This window comes from Rousettus aegyptiacus, unplaced genomic scaffold (assembly GCF_014176215.1).
Source record: "Rousettus aegyptiacus isolate mRouAeg1 unplaced genomic scaffold, mRouAeg1.p scaffold_m13_p_1, whole genome shotgun sequence".
NCBI classification, from domain to species: domain Eukaryota; kingdom Metazoa; phylum Chordata; class Mammalia; order Chiroptera; family Pteropodidae; genus Rousettus; species Rousettus aegyptiacus.
The window spans coordinates 24,836,909-24,858,515 of NW_023416284.1; the positions used below are offsets into that span (position 1 = coordinate 24,836,909).

Consider the following 21,607-nt stretch of genomic DNA (forward strand, 5'->3'; position numbering starts at 1 on the left):
ACCTAGACATTCTTCAAATAAGTCTGATCTGTGCTGCAAAAGGAGCCTGTGGGGTTTCTTGGCCTAGAAGAACTCCCGCCTACATGTGCAGCACTTGGAAACATCTCATGCAGCTGTCACATTCCACACCCATCCCCCAATTCCCTGTGCTCCACTTACTGAGCTATTGTGTCCTAGGAGATGGAGAGACCCTGTCCTTGCCTTTGGGAAAATAGCATCAAACCATGTGTTCTGGTTAATTTCCCTTTCAATACTGTATTGACGTTAAAGTCACTGAGCAGGAATTGAGGTTACGGAAATATTCAATATTAATTTAATTGTGAAATGACTATTACACAAAGTTCTGGATAAATGTGGCTGTATGGTATTTTCAATCATTTGCATTTCCTAGTCCAGTGTAAATAACAGAGAGATGGGACTAGGAAAGTATACGAAAACCATTGCCAGACAACAGGGCTGACTTACTAGAAAGTTACTCTGATCTAGTCTTCCGGGGTAAGAGGCCTCCTCTCAAAAAGACTTTGTCATGTCAATTTCTCCATTTCTTCCTTATCTTGCCTTCTTTCAACACACTTCTGCCTGGCTCTTTCTGCTTCCTAGGAGAGTTTGCTTCTAAGTTGCTGCAGTCTCTACACTGAGACATCTTCCTACCTGAAAAGAAGCCTTTATTCTAATAAACCAAATCATTGTCTCACTACAAACTTGACACTCATTTTAAGAGAGTTGCCTTTATATGAATTTTTTTTTTTTGAAGGAAGAAAACGTGAGATTTCCTTAACGTTTTCCGAAGGGAAGCTCAGTTGCTTCATTAGAAAACACATCCAAAAATACCGCTTAATGAAAGAAGGTCCTTGAGACCAGTTGCCCTTCACAATTAAGAATAATTTTGACCATTAAATATATGTATACATGTTTCCAAAAAAATGTGTTTAAAATGAAAATGTACTTGTATTAACCTGGCGTGTGTTGTAACTTATCTTCAATAGTAAGTAAACCAGGCCACAAAACTTTTAGAAATGTGTGCCAGAAAGTGGGGAAAATTAATGTGTCCTACCTCTGTTTGTAGGATATCATAAAAGTCCATCATTCAGTAACTTTATTACTTACCTCAAGAATGACATAACATATATAAACTACCTCTGGAGAAACCCTGTGCATGAGGAAAAGGTTTTTTACTCCAACATTGACTAGTATTAAAGAAGAGTATAAAAACAATTTCCCCATCAGGAAGTTAAGGCTTATTTTTTAAAAGTTATTCATAATTACTCAAAAGAAGCCAGTTGAAGACCCAGGTAACTTGTGTAACAACATTTTTTGATCAAAGGGCTTGTCCCTTAGTTCTAGTTATGACTCTTAACTCCGGTGGCAGTTCAGCTCCCGCGGGAACTCTCCTAACTAACTACTAGATGCTTTCTCTCCTGTCTGTGCCTACGACTTTCTCTCACTTCTTGGATTCTTGCTCTCGTTTTTGTCTGCCCTGCCACCATCCAAAATCCACCCTGACTTTCAAACTCAGCTAAAATTCTACCTTCTCTTTAGATTGAACACTCTTTCTAAACTCCTTTAGCATGTAATTCTCTACTGTAATTCTCAGAGCTGTCAAGAGCCATCTGATTCAGTGGGTTTCAAAATAGACTATATCAGTGGTTTTCAAGCTTTCCTTTTTCAGAAAAAAAAAAAATATATATATATATATATATATATATATATATATATATATATATATACACACAGAATCCAGTATGTGAACAAGAAAAATTCAGTATATAAAACATAAATTTGAAGTTCTTGTGTTTTAAGTAGACAGAGCTTTACTTTTTTGACTTCCCCAACTTCAGAAAGAAACTGAAAGCAAAAACACATTACTGAGGCATGTCTAAGAATCACCTGTGAGAACCTCTCCTTTTACACCTTTCTGCTTTGACCTATGGAACCAACAATTTTCTAACTCTAGGCTAGCAATCAACTTGCAGGTTAGTGTTTAGGAAATGTGAAAAGACCTCTGAAGATTGAAGCAGTAAAATTGAAGGTGTGAAGTAGTCAAGAAAGAAACTTACTTATAAGGGTGATGATCAGTAGTCTGACAATTCCAAAGGCAGGAATCATTTCTCGAAAATTCTTGCAAAGATATAAATAATAATAAGACAAACTATTGTCAAATGAAACCTCTTCATCTGCTTTTTCATTTAAAATAAAGTTTGAGTGTCAAATACAAAAAACGAAGCATTGGTGGAACAGCCCAGTTTTCAAAAGTGTTTGGGAAGTACAACGCTGGTGCACTTTGGAGAACGAAATGAAACATGATATTTAATTCTATGATACAAACTAGGCACAATTTTATTATCAGGAAATAATCTAAATGTAAGTAATATAAAATCAACACGTAACATGTAGTAGGTGATAGATAGGTGGGCAGGTAGGTAGAAGCTGTCAAACAAGTCCGATGAACTATTTCCAAGTTTTTTTGGTTAAAATTCATTTGATACTTCTTTTTCCTCTCTCCAGGCAGGAGTTAAGAAAGACTTAACTAAAATTTGAGTATTACCTTATATTTTGAGATAATTTCAAAAGTTTAAATGTTGGTGAAAAAAAAAAAAAAACAGTTTGATTTTAGGTTTGAAAAATCTCAGCCCAACTTGCAGTATCCTCATATGCTACAAGAGAACTGAGTCTGAAAGACATTTCACTTCCATCTACTGAGTTACTTCTCTCTTCCCTTTCAAGTTATTAATTCTCTTTCCAAGGAGTAAAGATACAAGGATAGCTACTTATTCTAAATCAATTATTTTCAAAATGTTGTGACCATGACCTACAGTAAGAAATAATTTACATAATCCAGTACACACATAAATCAAATTACTCTTGTTACACATGGTGCATATGGAAATATTTTTCATATTTTTCTTTTTGTTTAATTTTTCACAACAGTTAAATTGAGTTCAAACAACTAACATTTGAAAAACATTTTTCTAAATGACTTCTAGTTTTGAAACAGTTTTATAATTGCCTCATATTTTTCCTCCTACAGTATTTTTAAAGTATAAATATAAATACTCTTTATTTTAAAGTATGCCTGCATGATTAAAGAGTTAAGAACTATCCAGGATTTTAGCCTGTTTTAAAAAGTAGTTGGCATTCTCACATACTATATGATGGAAGTGTAAAATAGTATGTAAACTTTGGAGGGCGATTTGGCTTTAAAATCCACTTCTAGGAGTTTATCCTACAAAAAATTGCACAAATGTGAAAAGATAAATGTAAAAGAACATTCTTTACTTCATTCTTTGTAAATGTGAAAAGCTAGAATCACCCCACGTTTTTTTTCAATGGAAGATTGATTCAAGATACAGCTCAATAAAGGGTGCTATGGAACACTTTAAAAGACTGAGGTGGATTTCTGTGTACTGATGTGGGCAGGTGGTTAGAATGTTATTCAGTGTTAAGATGCAGAACAATGTAAGTGTGGTTCCATTTTTGCAGTATTAATATTGATAAGATTTAAATACATATTTTTAAAAAAGATCTGAAAGAATATATATATCAAACTTAGCAAATATTGTATTGAGGATTTTGACTTTCTATTTTTCAATTTAAAATTTTATTTAGTATTCATTACTTTTGAGATCAGGGGAAAAATAAAGATAAAATACAAAAGAAAAACTCTGGTGGTCAAAAGGAAGAAGAATTCTCAGTAAATATTGATAAATGAAGATTCCCTAAACCAAATACCAGTTAGTGGTTTTTTTTTTAAAAAAAAAAAAAAAGGTCTATAGATTCCATTCCTAAAGTTCTTACCACTAGGACATTCATGAAATAGCCTCCCATCAGAGCATAGACTCCTCCTGAAGCGCCCACAAGATATTTGAGTGGGTCAAAGATGGAGCTGGCAAGGGATCCTAAAGAAATAAAACAAAAAGGATCAAATATGACTATAAGAATCATGAAAGAGAAATCTTTTTAATCTAAGGTAAAAGTTTGGGCCATTATCCTATTAACAAGCAACATATTCACTTTGTCTCGTCCAAACTATAAACATATAGTTATGTGGGCTAATTACCTTAATTTTTTCAAAACATTAAATATTCAGTATGAAGACAGTATAATAGTGATAAAACCACGGACTCTCTGGAGCCAGAATTACCAGAATTACCTACCAGCTGTGTGATTTGAGCAAGTCTTAACTGCTCTGGGCTTGAGTTTCTCTACCTACAAAATAGTGATTTAATAGAATTTACTACAGTAAGTTAGCAGGGGAAGCTGATATGTGCATGATGCTTAGAACACTGCCTGACATGCTTTATATACTTAATAGCTATTGTTGCAAAGTAGCCCATTGTTTAGCGAAAACTATTGAAATACCGTAGACATGCCAACATTTTATTATCTAATGGCTAACTTTCTCATAGAGTCAAGACGTGGCCTCAGAATCTTTCTCAACATACCATTCAATCAGATTCACCAAGCAAGATGAAACCTATTTGGTAACTCAATCTTAGATTGCTTGAACCAAAACAAGGCTTTAAAACCACCTCGTGCAAACCATAGGGTGTTCTTTCTATACTGCTTAGCTCTATTACTTAGTCTCTTACTTTCAAGGCCCTCCTTCATTCCATAGGAATGGTAAAATACCTACTTTGTGCAGGAAAGACAAAGTGTCTGACCTTAGGAATCTTACAAATGGATGAGCAAACAATTATAAAATGCAATTCTAATTTTTAAAAAGTAATACATTTGCCGTGGAAGCACCTAGGAAGGAATGACTTTCACAGCAGAGAGAACTGGAGGCCCTGATACTCAGAAGAAGGAAATATCTTTTTGATTAGACTAAAGAATCTTTAACATTTAGACATTGAAAACAAAGAGAAAGAAGACATTTAGGACTTAGGGATCTGGAAAAGCAAAGACATAGAAACGAAGGTATACGGATGACTGAAGATCAGTGAGTAGTAGTTCAATAGGGTTAGAGCAGTGGTTCTCAAATGTTAAACTACAGATGAGGGCTGAGGTGGTTGCATCTTAATCATATGAAAAATTTATTTTTAGACTACAAATACAAATGTCCACTCTGGTTCCAAGGATTAGATTTACCCTCTCACCTGGAATAGCTAAAAGCACAGGACAAAAGATAACAAAGGACAGTGAACCCTAAGAGACAAAAATAAATGAGACGAGTTATCTGATTTCCCAGTTTACTGCCTTGAAAGAGGTTATAGAGCTGCAGTGCCTGAAGGGGGAACCTGGATAGATCTCCGTAAGTTGATGAAATAGAATTTAGAGTCCAGAAAGACCTAGGCAGCTAGAGTTTGAAAGACAGCACCAGAGAGGACAGAGCTGCATAGAGAACTTCAGAGAAGATCATATGAGGAAATTATCTGAGCCAAGAAAAGAACCACCAGAAAGGAGTTGAGGGAAAAGTACCTCTTGCTCACACTGCACCAGAGAGGCTAAGCAACTTTCCAAACTAGAAACATCATAATTCATGGGGCATTGAGTAAAGTATGCAAGAGGGCCCTGCACCAGTAGTGGGGAATACTTAGCACTAAAAATGACTCAAAAACATAGTTTCAACTAGCAAATCTTACCAGAAAGGATCAAATTGACCTTCAAGTTACAGAGTTACAGAACAAATCTAAGAAATATTTATAGGAATACAATAATATTCACCATTCAAAGTTAAAATGTCTAACATCCAAACAAAAATTGTTAGATATTCAGAGAAGCCAGAAAATATGACCCATAGTGAAGAGAGAAAATGAATTAAAACCTACCAAAACTGACACAGCTGTTCGATTTAGCATTTTAGGGCAATAAATAATTATTACAACTATATTCTATATGTTCAAAAATTAAGTAGAGACATATAAGATATAAAACAGATGCAAATCAAACTTCTAAAGATGAAAATGACAAAGTCTAAGATGAAAAAATAAACTTGTTGGGATTTTGGCAGATTGGACATTGCAGAAAAAAAGATAAGTGAACATGAAGACATAGCAACTAAACTATCCAAAATGAAGCACACAAACATTTTTTTAAAATACATATAGTATCATTGAGTGGGTCAATTTCAAGCAGCCTAAAATATACATAATTAGATTCCCCAAAAAAGAAGAGAGAAGGCAAGTACAAAAAAAAATGTTTGAAGAAATTATGGCCAAATTTTCCACAGTTTTATGAAAATTATAAACCCACAGATCCAAGAGGCTCGACAAACCCCAAGCACAAGAAACATGAAGAAAACCACATCAAGGCACAACAAAATCACACAGCTCAAAACGGAAAATCTTTAAAAAATAGCCATAGTAAAAAGACAAAGATGCTGAATGATTCCTCACTGAAAACAATGCAAATGAGAAAATAGTAGAGCAACATCTTCTCAACAAATGATGCTGGAACAATTAGATATCCACATGCAAAAAAAGCAACCCTTCAATATACCTTGTACTGTGCATAAAAATGGATCACAGACCTATATGTAAAGCCTAAAATTATAAAACTTCTAGAACAAAACAGGAGAAAATCTCTGCAACCTTGAGCTAGGCAAAATTTGCTAGCTATGACACTAAAAGCACAATTTCTAAAAGTTAAAAACTGATAATCAAAATGTAAAATGTCTAGTCTTCAAAAGATACTATTAAGAGAGTTAAAAGATAATAGATTAGGAGAAAATATTTGCAAGTCATATATCCTGAGACTTGTAATCAGAATATATAATATATATAATCAGGAATATAAACCAATTTTAAATGCGTAAAAGATTTAAACATACTTTAACAAAGAAGATATATGGATAGCAAATGAGCACATGAAAAGATATTCACCATCATTAATTATTAGGAAATGCAAATTAAAACTCAATGAGACATCATTATACACCCAGTAGACTGGCTAAAATTCAAAAGATGATACCAAGTGTTGTTGAGGACGTGAAGAAACTACAACTTTTGGTGATGTAAAATGGTAGCACCTTGTACCATATGAACTAACAATTCCACTCATAGGTATATACCCAAAACATCCACATAAAAATGTGTATACAAATGTTCATATTAGTATTATTTATAATAGCCAAAAAGTGAAAACAACCAAATTTCCATCAGTTGATAAATGGATAAAGAAAATGTGGTATATTCATACAATGGAATATTGTCCAGTATTAAAAAGGAATGAAACACTGATATGTGCGACGACCTGGATAAATGATAACAACATTATGCTAAGTAAAAAAGACCACATATTATCTGATTCCATTGGTGTGAAATGTCCAGAATGGGCAAATCTAAAGGGACAGAAAGTAGATTAGTGGTTGCCTAAGGCCAGAGAAGGGCCGTAGGGTGAGCAGTCGGAAGTGACTCTAGTGGGTATAGGGTTTCTTTGAAGAATAAAATTGTTTTAAAATTAGATTATGATGATGGGTGCATAACCCTGTGAATTAACCAAAAAAAAAATTTTAATTATACGCTTTATTTTTTTAATTATACACTTTAAATGAGTGAATTGTATGATGAATTATATCTCAGTAAAGCTATTAAAAAAGTTTGCAAGTTTCTTAAAAATTAAGTGCACCCTATGACAGGATCCAGCCATTCCATTTCTAAGTATTTGCCCAAGAGAAATTAATGTATTTGTCCACACAAAGTCTTGTACACATATGTTCATAGTAGCTTCATTTGCAATAGCCCCAAACTGGAAACAACCCAAATGTCCATCAACAGAAGAATGGGTAAGCAAATTGTGGTACAGCCATACAATGAAATGCTACTTCGCAATAAAAAGGAATCAACTATTGATATACACAACATGGATAAATCTCAAAATTATTATGCTGAGTGACAGAAGCCAGACAAAAAAAAAAGTACATACTTTATGCTTCCGTTTATATAAAATTATAGAAAATGCAAATTAATTTGTAATGATCAATGGTTACCAGGCAAAGGTGGGCAGGATAGGGGGAGTGCTGATATGTTTATTGTCTTGATTGTGATGATAGTTTTTATATACACATATCAAAACTTATCAAATTCTATACTTTAAATATGTTCGGTTTGTTATATGTCAATTACACCTCACTAAATGGAAAAATAAAAAACTCAGAGATTCTGATTCGGTAAATCTGGGTGGGATCTGGATAGCATCAGCTATAACAAGCTCTCCAGTTGATTCTGATGATCAGTCAGATTGGGGAGCCCTGGGCTGAATTGCTTCTCAATCACCTGCATGTTTGTTTAACTGCAGATTCTAATTAGTAGGTCTGGTGTGGGGTCTGACATTCTGCATTTTAACAAGCTCCCAGGTGATGCAAATGCTGCTGATCCATGGACCACACTTTGCCAGGAGCAAGAGTAGGGAAACTAGAGTTATATTACCGATGAAGGAATCTAGAAAAAAAGCAAACCAAGAAAGACGATGGGCAAGAGGAAACTTTTTGAGGCGATGGATATATTTTCAGCAGAGAATGTGGTGATGGTTTCATGAGTGTATACTTACCTCCAAACTCATCAAGTTATACATATTAAATAAGTACAGATTTTCGTATATCAATCTTACCTCAAAAAAAAAGATTTTTAAAAAAGGACATTTTACATCAAATCTTCCCCTAACCTCTTCAGTATAATTTCTTTTTTGGACATTAGTAAAGAACTTCATTCTTCCAGAAAGAGAGAGGAGTAAGGCAATGGAACCAGGCAGTGGAGAGTAATAAAAAGCAATCTTAGACATTTTGATTTTCTTTGGCCTCTGTAAATATTCTGGGAAAGGTATAATATGATCTAATCTGTGTTTGAGGAAGGTGACCCAGGGAGCAGTGTAAAGGATATACCAGAATATCAAAGAGATACCTGCCAAGAAGCTATTGCAAAAATAGGCCAGGTTCTGAACAGGTTATTCATGTTCTCCCTTCTCTGAAACTGGGGCAGAGCTGATTCCACAGGTTGGAATCACGCTGTGGAGGAAACAGGAGTGTAGATGCCAGAGTCAGGCAGAGCCTGGCCATCACAAAAGGTTTTCAAGGTCAGGAAAAAAGGTGCGTGCAGGAACAGAACTAGAAGGTGAATAAACAGGACCCACAAAAGTAGGAGGAGAGTAGGATGGGGAGCTGTCACTAAGTCTTGCCAATTCTATCTCATGGCGGCTTCCCGCTCTCCATCCCGACTGCTCTAGGAGGCTGACAAAGTTTTGATTGGTAAATAAATTTTAAACACTGCTATGGGTGGTCTGTGCCCCCACCCCCAAAAGACAGTGTTGAAGTCCTAACTCCCCCCTCCAGCACCTCAGAATGTGGCCTTATTTAGAAATAGAACTCTTACAGATGTGATTAGTTATGATAAACTCATACTGGAGTGTAGTGGGTCCCTAAACCAATACGACTCTGTCCTTATAAGAGGAGGAGAGAGGGACACAGAGACAGAACACCATGTGACAATGGAGGCAGAGATTGAAGTGCTGTATCTGCAGGCCAAGGAATATCAAGGACAGATGGCCATCGCCGGAAGCTAGGGAGAGAGAGGCAAGGGATCAGAGGAGAGAGCATGATTCTGCTGACACCTTGATTTCAGATTTTTGGCTTCAAGAGCTGTGAAACAATGCAGTTCTGTCATTTTAAGCCATCCAGTTTGTGGTGCTTTGTGATGGCAGCCGTAGGAAACTAACATAACCATCCACTACAATACAGGTATGTTTACTGACTTATAAATTACATGTATGTGTGCTACTGCACTAATTTGTTTTTTAAAAACACATTTGAAAACTAATTTGTTTTTTAAATCGAATTTTAAAGGATGAGACATATAAATTACACAATATTTTGTATTGCATAATTAATGAAGTAAAAGAACTATTTTTTTTTTTTACTTCATTAATGATATTTTAAAAAAACCCCTTAAAGCCATGAAAAGACATGGGGGAAACTTAAACATATTACTAGGTGAGGGAAGCCAATATAAAAGGGCTGCACACTCTCTGATTCCAACTACATGACGTGCTGGAAAATGCAAAACTATGGAAACAGTAAACAAATCAGTGGTTGCCAGGGCTTTGGGGTTGGGGAAGGATAAATAGGTGGAGCACAGAGGATTTTAAGGGTAGTGAAAACACTCTATGATACTATGATGATACATATCATTACCCATTTGCCCAAAACCATAGAATATACACAACCAAGAGTGAACTCTATGTTTTATGGACTTGAGTGATTATGATGTGTCAATGTAGGTTTATCAGTTGTGAGAAATGTACCACTCTGTTGGGGGATGTTGATAATGCATAAGGATAGAGGTGTTTAGAAAAATCTCTGTATCTTCCTCCCAGTTTTGCCGTGAACCTAAAACTGCTCCAAAAAATAGTCTTTAATTTTTAAAAAAAAAAAACTCAATGAGCAGTGTTATTAAACAAGCATCCTATTTTTAAAAAATCCTGGTTAAATATCATGACACAGAAATACAGATACACTAGTTCCCCCTTATCTGTGGTTTCACTTTTCAGTTTCAGTTACCCATAGTCAGCCGCAGTCCAAAAATATTACATTCAAAATTCCAGAAATAAACAATTCATAAGTTTTAAATTGAGTACCATTGTATCATGATAAAATCTCACATCATCCTGCTCCATCCAGCCCAGGATGTGAATCATCCCTTTGTCCAGCATATCCACACTGTGCATATAATACAATAAGATATTTTGAGAGGCCACATTTATATAATTTTTATTATGGTACATTGTTATAATTGTTCTATTACATTATCATTGTTATTAATCTTTTACTATGTCTAATTTATAAATTAAACTTTATCATAGATAAGTATGTATAGGGAAAAACAGTATATACAGAGTTTGGTACTATCTGTGCTTTTGGGGATCCACTGGGGGCCTTGGAAGCTACCGTTAGCAGATAGAGGGGACTACTGTATACTTCTAAATTCAGTTACTTTTCTAGAGAAATTTTTCCTGAATCACTGTCATGGCCAAAATATAAAACTTTTTAAATAATGTATAATTTAAAATGGAAGAACTGCATCGTTGGCTGTGCTTACTCCAATTATGCAAAAATTTTGCTGTAATTTGCTATTAATTCCCACCTTTTCTAATGTCAGTCATTAGTTCTTGCAAACTAATCAGGAAAAGTTGCAATATATAAATTTAAAACTCTTCACTGAGAAATTTTAAAACAGATTAGTAAATTGTTTCCCAGCTTTTAAAGTGAGAACTTGTGAGAGTTATTGCATCATTTTCAGAAGCAAAATCGCATAAAAATTGAATGATTTCCAAAGACCAGTTTTCAAAATGTCCTTTTCATAGCATGAATATTTTTGGAAAGCAGTTGCATTCTTACTCTTTAAGAGAAAATGACATTATGTCCTCAAAAGGACATATTTTGTGTTTGTTTTTTAACATCTGTTAGATAGCTTACTTCTGAAAACCTTTTGTCATCCCAGAAAAAAAGCCAGTAAATCAGATAGCCATCTTTTTGTTAAAAAAAAAAAGGGGGTGGGGATGCATAAACTAGTCTTCAAAATGAGCAAAAAATGAGAGGAATTACTCTAACTGATTTCAAGTCCTATTATGTAGCTGCAGTGGTATTGACTATGTGGTATTAGTGGAGGGATAGATACATCAATCAATGGAACAAAAAAGAGAGTCTAGAAATAGTCTCACACAAAATTTTTGACAAAGGTGCAAAAGCAATTCGATGTAGGAAGAATAATCTTTGCAACAGACTGTCCTAAGTAATTGGATTTCCATAGGCAAATAAACAAACAAAAAGAACCTCAATCTAAACTTCACACTTTATATAAAAATTAACCAACTCAAATGGATCACATATTTAAATGTAAAACATAAAACTTTTAGAAGGTAACAGGAAAAAATGACACCAAAAGCATGATTTATAAAAGGAAAATTGATAATTTTGCCCTGTGAAAGACCCTGTTAATGATAAGACAAACTACAGATTGAGAGAAACTATCTGCAAACTACATATTTGGTAAAGGACTAGGATCTAAAATATACAAAGAACTCTCAAAATTCAACAGTAAAAGAAAATAATTAGAAAATGGGCAAAAGACATGAACAGACATTACACTGAAGAAGAGATACAGATGGCAAATAAGCACATAAAAAGATGTTCAACATCACTAGCCATTAGGGAAATGCTAAATAAGACCATGGTAAGACATCATTACCCACTCATGAGCAAAGCTAAAATGAAAAACAGTGGCAACAACAAATGCTGATAAAGATGTGGAAAACTGAATCACTTATACAATAGTAGGAGGAATGTAAAATGGACCAGCCATTCTGGAAAACACTTTGGCTGCTTCTTATAAAACTAAATATGCAACTATCATGCAACCCAACAACTGTGCTCTTGGACATTTATGTTAGAGAAATGAAAACTCGTGTTCACAAAACTCTGTACCAATGTTCACAAAAACCTGCACACAAATGTTTACAGCAGGTTTATTTGCAATAGTCAAAAACTGAAAACAACCCAGATATCCTCCAATGAGCAAAGAGTTAAACAAATGGTGGTATATTTGTACCATGGAATACTACTCAGCAATAAAAATGAAGTATTGATACATGCAACAACCTAGATAATTAATCTCCAGAGAATTATACAGAAGGAAGAAAGCCAATTCCAAAAAGCTATATATTGTATTATTCCATTTGTATAACATTCTTGAAGTGAGAAACTTATAGAAATAGAGACCAGATTAGTGGTTGCCCGGGGTAAAGGAGGGTTTCGGGGTGGAGGGAAGAGGGCATAGCTTGTGGTGTTGGAAATGTGCTGTGTCTTGACTATATCAATGTGGATATCCTGGTTGTGGTACCATACTATAATTTTGCAAGCTATTACCATCGTGGGGTTTAGTTAAAGGGTACATGGTACCTCTAGGTATTTACTTCTTACAACTGCAGTGTAAATCTATAATTGCCTCAAAACATTTAACTTTAAAAAATGTTTCCGATAGATAGATAGATAGATAGATAGATAGATAGATAGATAGATGGATGGATGGATGGATGGATGGATGGATGGATGGATGGATGGATGAGTATTCTGATATTTTCTGCCCATACTGTAATGTATCATCTTAGGCTCACCCAATTTTAAAGATCACAGGTGTATGCTACTAGTCCCTATTCAGTCTTTAGGCCTCTTTAACTATTCTCTAAACTCTCTTAAATTTATTTTTCTTAAATGCAAATTTGATCATGTTACTTTCCAAAATCATTAGTCTGACACATAAGGGCCCTCATGTTCTGGCTTTAGGCCTTTACTGAACATATGCACCTAAGCACCAAACTACTCATTTTCCAATTGTGCAAAACCCTGTCTGTGAGATAGCTACCTGAGGATAGTAATAATGAGTTATTTCTATATGCCTATCTTTTCTCTAATATCTCTAATTAACTTATCTCCAAGGCTTATTAGATTTCCTAGCACATATTAGAAGTACAATGCATCTTAAATAAGAAGCCCATTATCGATGTTTATTACCTTTGCTTTATTACCTACTGAGAGTCCAGAGGTGTAGATTTCACGTTGCCCTCGGAACACTAACCTGCAATCACTCCTGCCAGGTACACCAGCCCCACTCGGAGGCCTTTGTGGACCATTTCCAAGGGAATACCCAAAATGAGCTGCATAATAAGATTCCCCAAGATGTGCTGAACTCTGCAGAGACAAACACAGTTGTCAAATATTCTAACCCAAGCAGCTATTTCCTTGGGGGAGCAATAGGCGTTGAAATGTTGTTTCTAGTTAAGGGCTTGCTTAACTTGAATTCCATTTTCTAATTTTTTAGCAGAGCTTTTTTTAAAAAAATTAAAATCTTACATGGAGCTTCAATATGGAAAACCAATAAAAAGATATTTGAAAGCATACATTTATTTCACAATTTCTGTTTAATAATAATTACTAATAACATCGAACAGAGAGCAATGAGGCTGGCTTAAGGAATATAATCTTGAAATTAGGCTTGGAGAACAATTGCAATCTTATGTCAGCCTTAGCATCTGATTTCGTTTCAGTTGCATAGTATTGAGAGAATGCCAATTCACTCATACTGAGTTAACATTTCAATAGATTTTTAAACAATTTCTCTCGTAATCTCAGAATGTTCTATAATAAAACAGAGATGGCAAGAGAAACCTGATTTCCAGTTTTTAAAAAAAGTTTGTGAGAAAAAAAAATTACCTAGAAACACTAGCTAAAGTTGGTATCTCCCATGTATTACAATTTGGCATATAACATATTGGAGTACAAGTGTTTTTATTATAGTTTTTAAATAGGTAAAAATATTTTAAAATAAAATTCATATTATTTTGCTTGTCACACCCCACAAGAATCTCTGGGGAATCTCTGAATGTCATATGATAAATTCCCCCATTAGAGTAATCCTCAATTTAGTTGCTATGTAACACAATGCTTTTTTTTTTTTTAAGAGATTTCAGGTTAAACCAAAAAGTTAAAAAACTAAGTAATTGTTGGATCTTCCACCAAGTGCAGCAGATTTTGTATTGTTTTACGTTTTCATTTACTTAAGAAATATCCAGCAGATCACTAAAGAGGTTCCCTGTGTGTACCTGGCAGAACAGATTACTTACCCTTATGGCCATGTGCGCACCCAGCCACAACTCTGTCCAAGCCATCTTCACAGACATAGGAGAGGTAACATGTAATTTATCAAAGAATAGTCTAGCAAGGACAGTTATACTAGTCTTATGGAGACCTCAAGCATAAAGGAGATTTGGAAATATGTGCACTTTGTGATAGCAAACAAGGTCAAAGAAAGTCATCCATCCCATCCTGTCCTCTGGGAACAGATTGAAGACGAGGTGACCAATGGCACAAAAATCCCAAAGAATCCCCCCAAGCACTCTTTCTGCTGATAAATATCCAGAGCAGAAGTAGCAGAGAGAAAAGATCCTATCAGATACCTGAAATAGAAATACTAATTTTTTCATCTAAATTTTATTCACCCTTCAAGGTCCAACCTAAATTTATGTCATCTGTGAAGCTATCCCAATTCTGATCTTTCCCTCTTTCTGTTCATGTTACTGTAGCTAATCCAACATCCTTTTCTTTATCCTTTATCTACCTCCTCTAGTGAGTCTAGAAGAGCTAATACTAACTTTCCTAACCTCTCTTCGGTAGGGTTAGCTACATCACAGCAGCCAACTTGCAACCATGAAAGAAAGGCCAAGAGAAAAGCAGGAGTTCCAGCACAGGACCTCGAGTCCTGTCTTCATTAAACTGGTGAACAAACTACCTACCTGTGTGTTGCTTACACAGGAAAAAAAATTGGCCTTCAGTTATTTAAGCCTGTTAGATTTTTTCATTACTTGCATCGAAAAGCATTCCTAATTTATGCAACCCCATATGTGACATGTCCTACACAGCCTAGCATATTCTTTTTGGGTGCCTTAATATGTGTCAGGCACTGTGAAAATTATATTATAACTATTGTCTGATTTAATCACAGCAACCCTATGAGGTAGGTACTGTTACTCCATTTTACAGATGTGGAAACTGAGGCACAAAGAGATTAAGTAACTACTGTATATTATAATATTATACTGCCTTGCATTATTAGTTAACCATTCCCCTCTTATAATTTTAAATTCCTTGGGTGCAGGAGCCACAATTGCTTAGAACACACTTGTTAAATGGAAAACCAAAGTGCGGAAGTGTCCACAAAAACTGGGCAATTTTGTCCCTGACTTATCAAGCCTCTGAGCCCTCTATCCTGCCATGGAATGCTATTTAGCCATGGGCTACAGTCATCCTTCAAGGTTCAGGGCTGGCTAGGTCACATAAAGTTGGCTTCATCTGAAACCCCAGAAATCCACCAGAGAGGTGGGGCCAGCAGCAGGTTGCACACAGTCTGCAGTGAACATGATGAATTGTGGATTCTGAGCAAGGTCATAAAAGGCTATTAGCATTTAAGAACTATAAGCAAAAGTAAAAGGCAGACACTGCATCTCCTATTGTTTGTATTATTTTAGATGGATAATAGTATTATACATTCATCAAAATATTCACATATTAATTTTTTTAAGTGTGTGATGGGACAGAGAGAGTGAGGAGTGATGTTTCATATCTTAAAGGGAAGATTTAACAATGCCAAACAACCAGGGGATGTGTTTTTGGTTTGGTAATTATTTGATCTTTTCTCATTAATATCCCTATATAAATACCAGTATTAGGCAGTTATAATGCAACGTAAAGTACACTGGACTTGGAGTCAGCACTAATGGGGTGAGGCCCTAGCTCTCTGCAACTTAGCAGTGTGACAAGAAGCAAGTAACTACACCCCTTAAGCCTCAGACATAAAATGGTGGGAGTAACACCTGCCTCTAGGGTGGCTGTGAGGATCAAACAAGATTATGGACATGAAAGTACCTTATCAATGGTAAAGCACTGAACAAATGTTTAAGGTTACAATTACTGATAGTCCCTCTGACATCAGTGACTTAACTGTCATTCCTTACCCAGCATGTACAAGCATATATGAGATAAATCTCCAGGCCTCCTCCCTCTTCTTAGGATTGTAGATAAATGGACTCTCCAAGATGCCTGTGTCCAAGGTGATCCACTGTTTCTGAGGCTTCCACACAGCATAGTAAATAAACACTGCCAGCTGGCAGGGAGAGACAGACATGGATATTAACCACACCTTCTGCAAAGAGGCCTTCCTAAAGCCCATAGGGCACTACCTTTGTTTCAAATGGTTAGCTGTCAAGTGGGACGCTCTGTAGCATGTGTTCAGAAGATGACAGGAATTAAATTTCCCTGCCATATATTTGACCATATAATTGTGTTTATATCCTACTTTCTTCAGAGATTAGGAGCAGTCCTAGCCCAAACTGCAAAAATTCTTTCTTAACCTCTTTTTCCTCCTAAATACCCACTGCCCTCATCATTCTTGCCTCCACCATTTGGTCTTTCATTTACAACTTACTATGAAATTAAGTCACTGCTGGCTTCTAAAGAATAGAGTAGGGAAAGGGAAATACAGTAACTTCACAGTGGAGAAACCTGGCAAACACAATCTAAACCAAGTGATGAAGGCTAATGTCATCAGGGACATCAGGTGGAGTGTCCTTTTCTCCCTGATGTGATGTGAATGTGAAGAGAAGGGCATTTCACCTCTTGGGTGTTCTTCCGCCAAATCCATACCTCCAGTCTTATCATGAGAAAAACATCAGACAAATCTTATATTCTATAGGATACCTGGCCAGTACTACTCAAGACTAGCAAAGTCATGAAAAACCAAGACAAATTGAGAAATTGTCACAGATTAGAGGAGACTGGGAAGGCATGGCACTTAATGCAATGTGATATCCTGCATTGGAGGGTACAGGAGGACAGAAAGAGGATATTAATGGAAAAATCGGTAATTATCCAGTCTGGAGTTTACTCAATAGTAATATACCAACGCAAGTTTCTTGGTTTTGACAAATGTACTATGGAAATGTAAGATATTAACAGTGGGAGAAATTGTGTGAAGGTTGCACAGGAACTCTGTACAATCTTTGTAGATTTTCTATCAATCTAAAATTATTCCAAAATAAAAAATGTATTGAAAATAATTTTTAGTAAAAATGTTGCTCTTTCTGTGACAGGCAGGTATCTCAGCACCTGCCCCATGATCCTTCCGTGGAAAACTGCCTTGTCCATAGCACTCGTTGTCTAAGCCATCATGTTGTGTACCATGTGACCATATCCCATTCTTCTCCACTACCACCACAGACACATGGTGTGGACATGTGGCTAAAAGGAGAACACTAGGTAGAATGCTGAAAAAAAGCAGAAAGAATTCTGATGGCTTCCAAGTTGCAGATTTGGAAACCCCTTGAGAAAATTTAAACTATGTCTCTCCAACCAAAGCAGCCTTGACAAAAGCTCCTCCCAGGAATCTTTACACGTTAGTCTTATCTTTATCTGAGCCATAAGAGGCTAGATCCCAGTGATAATTCATTTTATGTGTCAACTTGGCTAGACCACAATTCTCAGTTATGTTTCTGTGAAGGTACTTTTAGAGAAGATTAATGTTTAAATCCATAGACTTCGAGTAACACAAATTACCCTCCTTAATATGGGTGAGCCTTATCCAATCAGTTGAAGGCCATAATAGAACAAAGACTGATCCCCTCTGAGAAAAGGGAATTTTGCCAGTAGACTGCCTTCAAATCCTAGCTGCAGCTCTTATCCTGTAGGTCTCCAGTCTGCCTGCCCACCCTGTAGATTTTGAACTTGCCAAGCTTCCACAATGGCATGAGCCAATTCTTTAAATTAATACCTCTCTCTCGATACACGTGTAGATAGATAGATGATAGGTGGGTAGATAGATAGACAGACAGACAGATAGATAGATGTGTATGTAAACATTCTATTGGTTCTGTTTCTTCTAAAGAACCCTGCCCAACGCAGTTGAAGCATTGGTGGGAATTAAGAGGATTACATTAAGGACTTTCAAATGCCCTTGAAGACCTCTGCCAATTTCTTTATGAGACTTCATGGTGTGGGAGAAAAAGCTAAATTTGATGAGGTTCAGGAGAAGCCCAGTCTTGGCTCAGTCACTAAGTATGTGACCTGGAGCAAGTAATTCCACATCTCTGGGCCTTGTACTCTCTTTGGGAAAACAAGAGGACTGACTAGATCTGAGTCTGAAAACACACTCATGCTGCTCCTTGTAAACATCATTAGAGGATCCCATTTTTTCCCCACTAAGTTTTGGAGGCAGCCTATAACTCTTGTAAACATATGGTTCACCAGCCAATTTAAGTCAGTTCATGAAATCAAACCAATTTGCAATCCCAAGAATATTTGGTTTCTAAAACCCCCACCAGCTAAAATGAAGGGAAGCCTCTGAAATTATAGTCACTGCTGGGCAGGGGACTTGTTTGAAAAATAAAGCTCAACCTTTGACTAAAAATAACTGGGAATATAGGAAAAACCTGGAGAGGGAACTCCGGAGAGGGTGAAGTAAATTAACGTGCGTGCTGTACTTTACACCCCCGAGCTCTCTTCTTACACGTTTTTCAGTCTCTTACCTAGATCTGATCTAAACCCCAGTTCATTTGCAGTTTCCCAGTGGTACTCGCACTCGTGCCCACCCCCCAGCATGTTTACCTCAGCAATGCTAATGGAGATGATGAACACTGGAGGTGGGAGGCAGTTAGCTCTCTCCAAGTATGTTCTTCGGACATTTTCAGGAAGCATCCACTTTGAGACAATCCTGTGGACCTTTTTATTCTTGTAAGGATCTTTACCTTTTCCATCCTCTTTCATTTCCTTCTCTTCCTCCAGCTCTCCTTCTATGTCTCTACCCATATTCATATTCATATCTTCCATCTCCAAATCGTGAGCAGCAGCCATCGTCCTTGGTCCTACCTCCACCTGAAAGGGACATGAATATCAGGGAAAACCAGATGACCCTATAGTCCTCAGGCCATGGTTCTTTCCTGAGTTTTCTGGCATAATTATTGGTTTCCAAAGCCTTTACTGTATGTTAATAGAAGGCAACTGAAGACCTGCTGTGTGCCCAAATATTCATAATATCCATACCCTCATCACCAGTGTGTAATTGTGACAAAATGCTAGGGTCTTTCCAAACAAGAGACAGGGCTCCCAGGGGTCAATTCTGGTTTCATCTACTGCCACCACCCAAGAGGATGGACTGGAGCCTTGAAGTGGCCACACTACCTTGTAAACCCCTTCCTTCCCCTCTGCCACTGACTTTCAAATCAACCATTAGTTTTGCCCTGAAGGTGGTGTGTCTCAGAACCCAAACCATACATAGTGCATAATTGAACTCAGTTTTGTCTAGCTTAACTGAGCAATCTCCTTTCCCCTCTTAGTTTCATCTTGCTTCTACTCCTAGGTTTCTGATTCAGAATCAAGTCATTTATTAAGCATCTACTATGTATCAGGCACTATGATGGGGACAGTCACATCTATTGACTCATTGGATTCCCACAGCAACCCCAGGAAGTAGGGATTTGTAGCTCCATTTATAGATAAAAGACAGGTTCCTACCCATCTCCCAAAAAATCACATAATTTTGATAAACTTCAAACTTACATCTTCTCTTTTGAAATTATCAGTATCCTTTCTAAAACACCACTGCTGCCCATTCTGCAGCACACTTGAGTTAACGAGGCCATTCCCTACTGGTTCTCCAGGTACAGCATCAGCACCCTTGCTGAAATCCATCTTCCCCATAACTCTCTGACACCTAAAACTCTTGGCTGAGTTTCTACTAATTTCTACACCCAGTATTCCCTTGAACTCAATCCTCAACATTCAGTCATTCAGACATTTATTCGACAAATGTCTATTGAAAACCTACTATGTATCAGGCCACCATCCCTATCCCAAAATGTTTATAATGTAATGAAAGAGACAGAGGTCAATAAAAAATTACATGAATAATTGTATAATTACAACAGTGCTAAGTGGTACCAGGCAGATAATAGGATCCTGGGCACCGTGTCTACAACAGTGAGGCCTGATTTACACACCCCTTCCTCTCCCTGTGCCATGGTGCTGTCTGTCTTGTCCTTCTCCTTTTGGGTTGGTTCTGTTATTTTTTTCACTCCTGGTTAAGCTACTTAAATTACACAATCAAAAGTTTCCATGATTAAAAAAGCTGGATGGTGGGGATGGTCGCTCAATGTAGATGTAGTTAACTCTCCTGAACTGTACACTTAAAAATAGTTAAATGGTAAATTTTATGTTATGTGTATTTTACCACACACATACAAAAACTAAACAGTAACATTAAACTTTCAGGGTCATTGCGAAGATTAGATAGAATATAATATTTGTCACCAGTGTGTACGTAATAAATAGTATCTAATGCTACTGATGTTTTCAGCTTAGTTTAATGTATCTACGCTTCCCAAATGACCCCAAAATAATTATTTTTTAAAGCATGACCTGTGAGGCCAGATGACTGAGATTGAAACACAGCTCGTCAGTGGATCAGCTGTAACCTTAGATCACTTAAATTCTCTGAGCCTCAAATTAAATTTTTTAAATGGTTGTAAAATACACATGACATAAAATTAACCATTTTAATAATTTTAAACTGTACAATTCATTGACATTAAGTACATTTACAATGTCGTGCAACCTTCAAGACTATCTAATTCCAGAACTTCTTTGTTACCCACTCCTCCTCCCTCCGGCCCCTGGCAAGCACTAATCTGTTTCCTGCCTCTATGGATTGAGCTATCCTGCTTATCTCATTTAAATGGAATTATATAATATATGGCTTTTTGTGTCTGGCTTCCTTCACTTAGTGAAAGTCTTCAAAGTTTATCATGTTGTAGCACGTGTCAGTATTCCATTCTTTTTTAAGGATGAATAATATTGCACTGTATAGAAAGATAAACCACATTTTGTTTATCTGTTTATCTCTTGAAGGCCATTGGCTTGTTGCCACCTTTTGGCTGCTTTGAACAGAGTGGCTATGAACATTCCTGTATAAGTTTTGTTTGAACAACTGTTTTCAATTATTTGGAGCACATACGTAGGAGTGGATTGCTGGGTCATGTGGTAATTCTATGTTTAACCTATTGGGAAATCCTCAGATTC

At 36.3% G+C, this 21,607-nt stretch overlaps 1 protein-coding gene across 3 annotated transcripts in view; it reads right to left on the reverse strand.

Annotated features, from left to right (window-relative positions):
* Positions 1–21,607, reverse strand: part of RHBDL2 (rhomboid like 2) — a 38,587-nt gene that overhangs the window by 2,568 nt on the left and 14,412 nt on the right. For 2 of the 3 annotated variants that reach the window (XM_016157367.2, XM_016157368.2), the window contains exons 2-6: positions 19,139–19,405; positions 16,495–16,643; positions 13,563–13,675; positions 3,796–3,896; positions 2,058–2,118 (exon numbers count right to left, since the gene is read on the reverse strand). In XM_016157367.2, the coding sequence (XP_016012853.1) occupies positions 2,058–2,118; positions 3,796–3,896; positions 13,563–13,675; positions 16,495–16,643; positions 19,139–19,384 (670 nt within the window). In that variant the 5' untranslated portion in view covers positions 19,385–19,405. The remainder of the gene's footprint in view (positions 1–2,057; positions 2,119–3,795; positions 3,897–13,562; positions 13,676–16,494; positions 16,644–19,138; positions 19,406–21,607) is intronic. The other variant, XM_036232062.1, reaches the window with a different exon arrangement.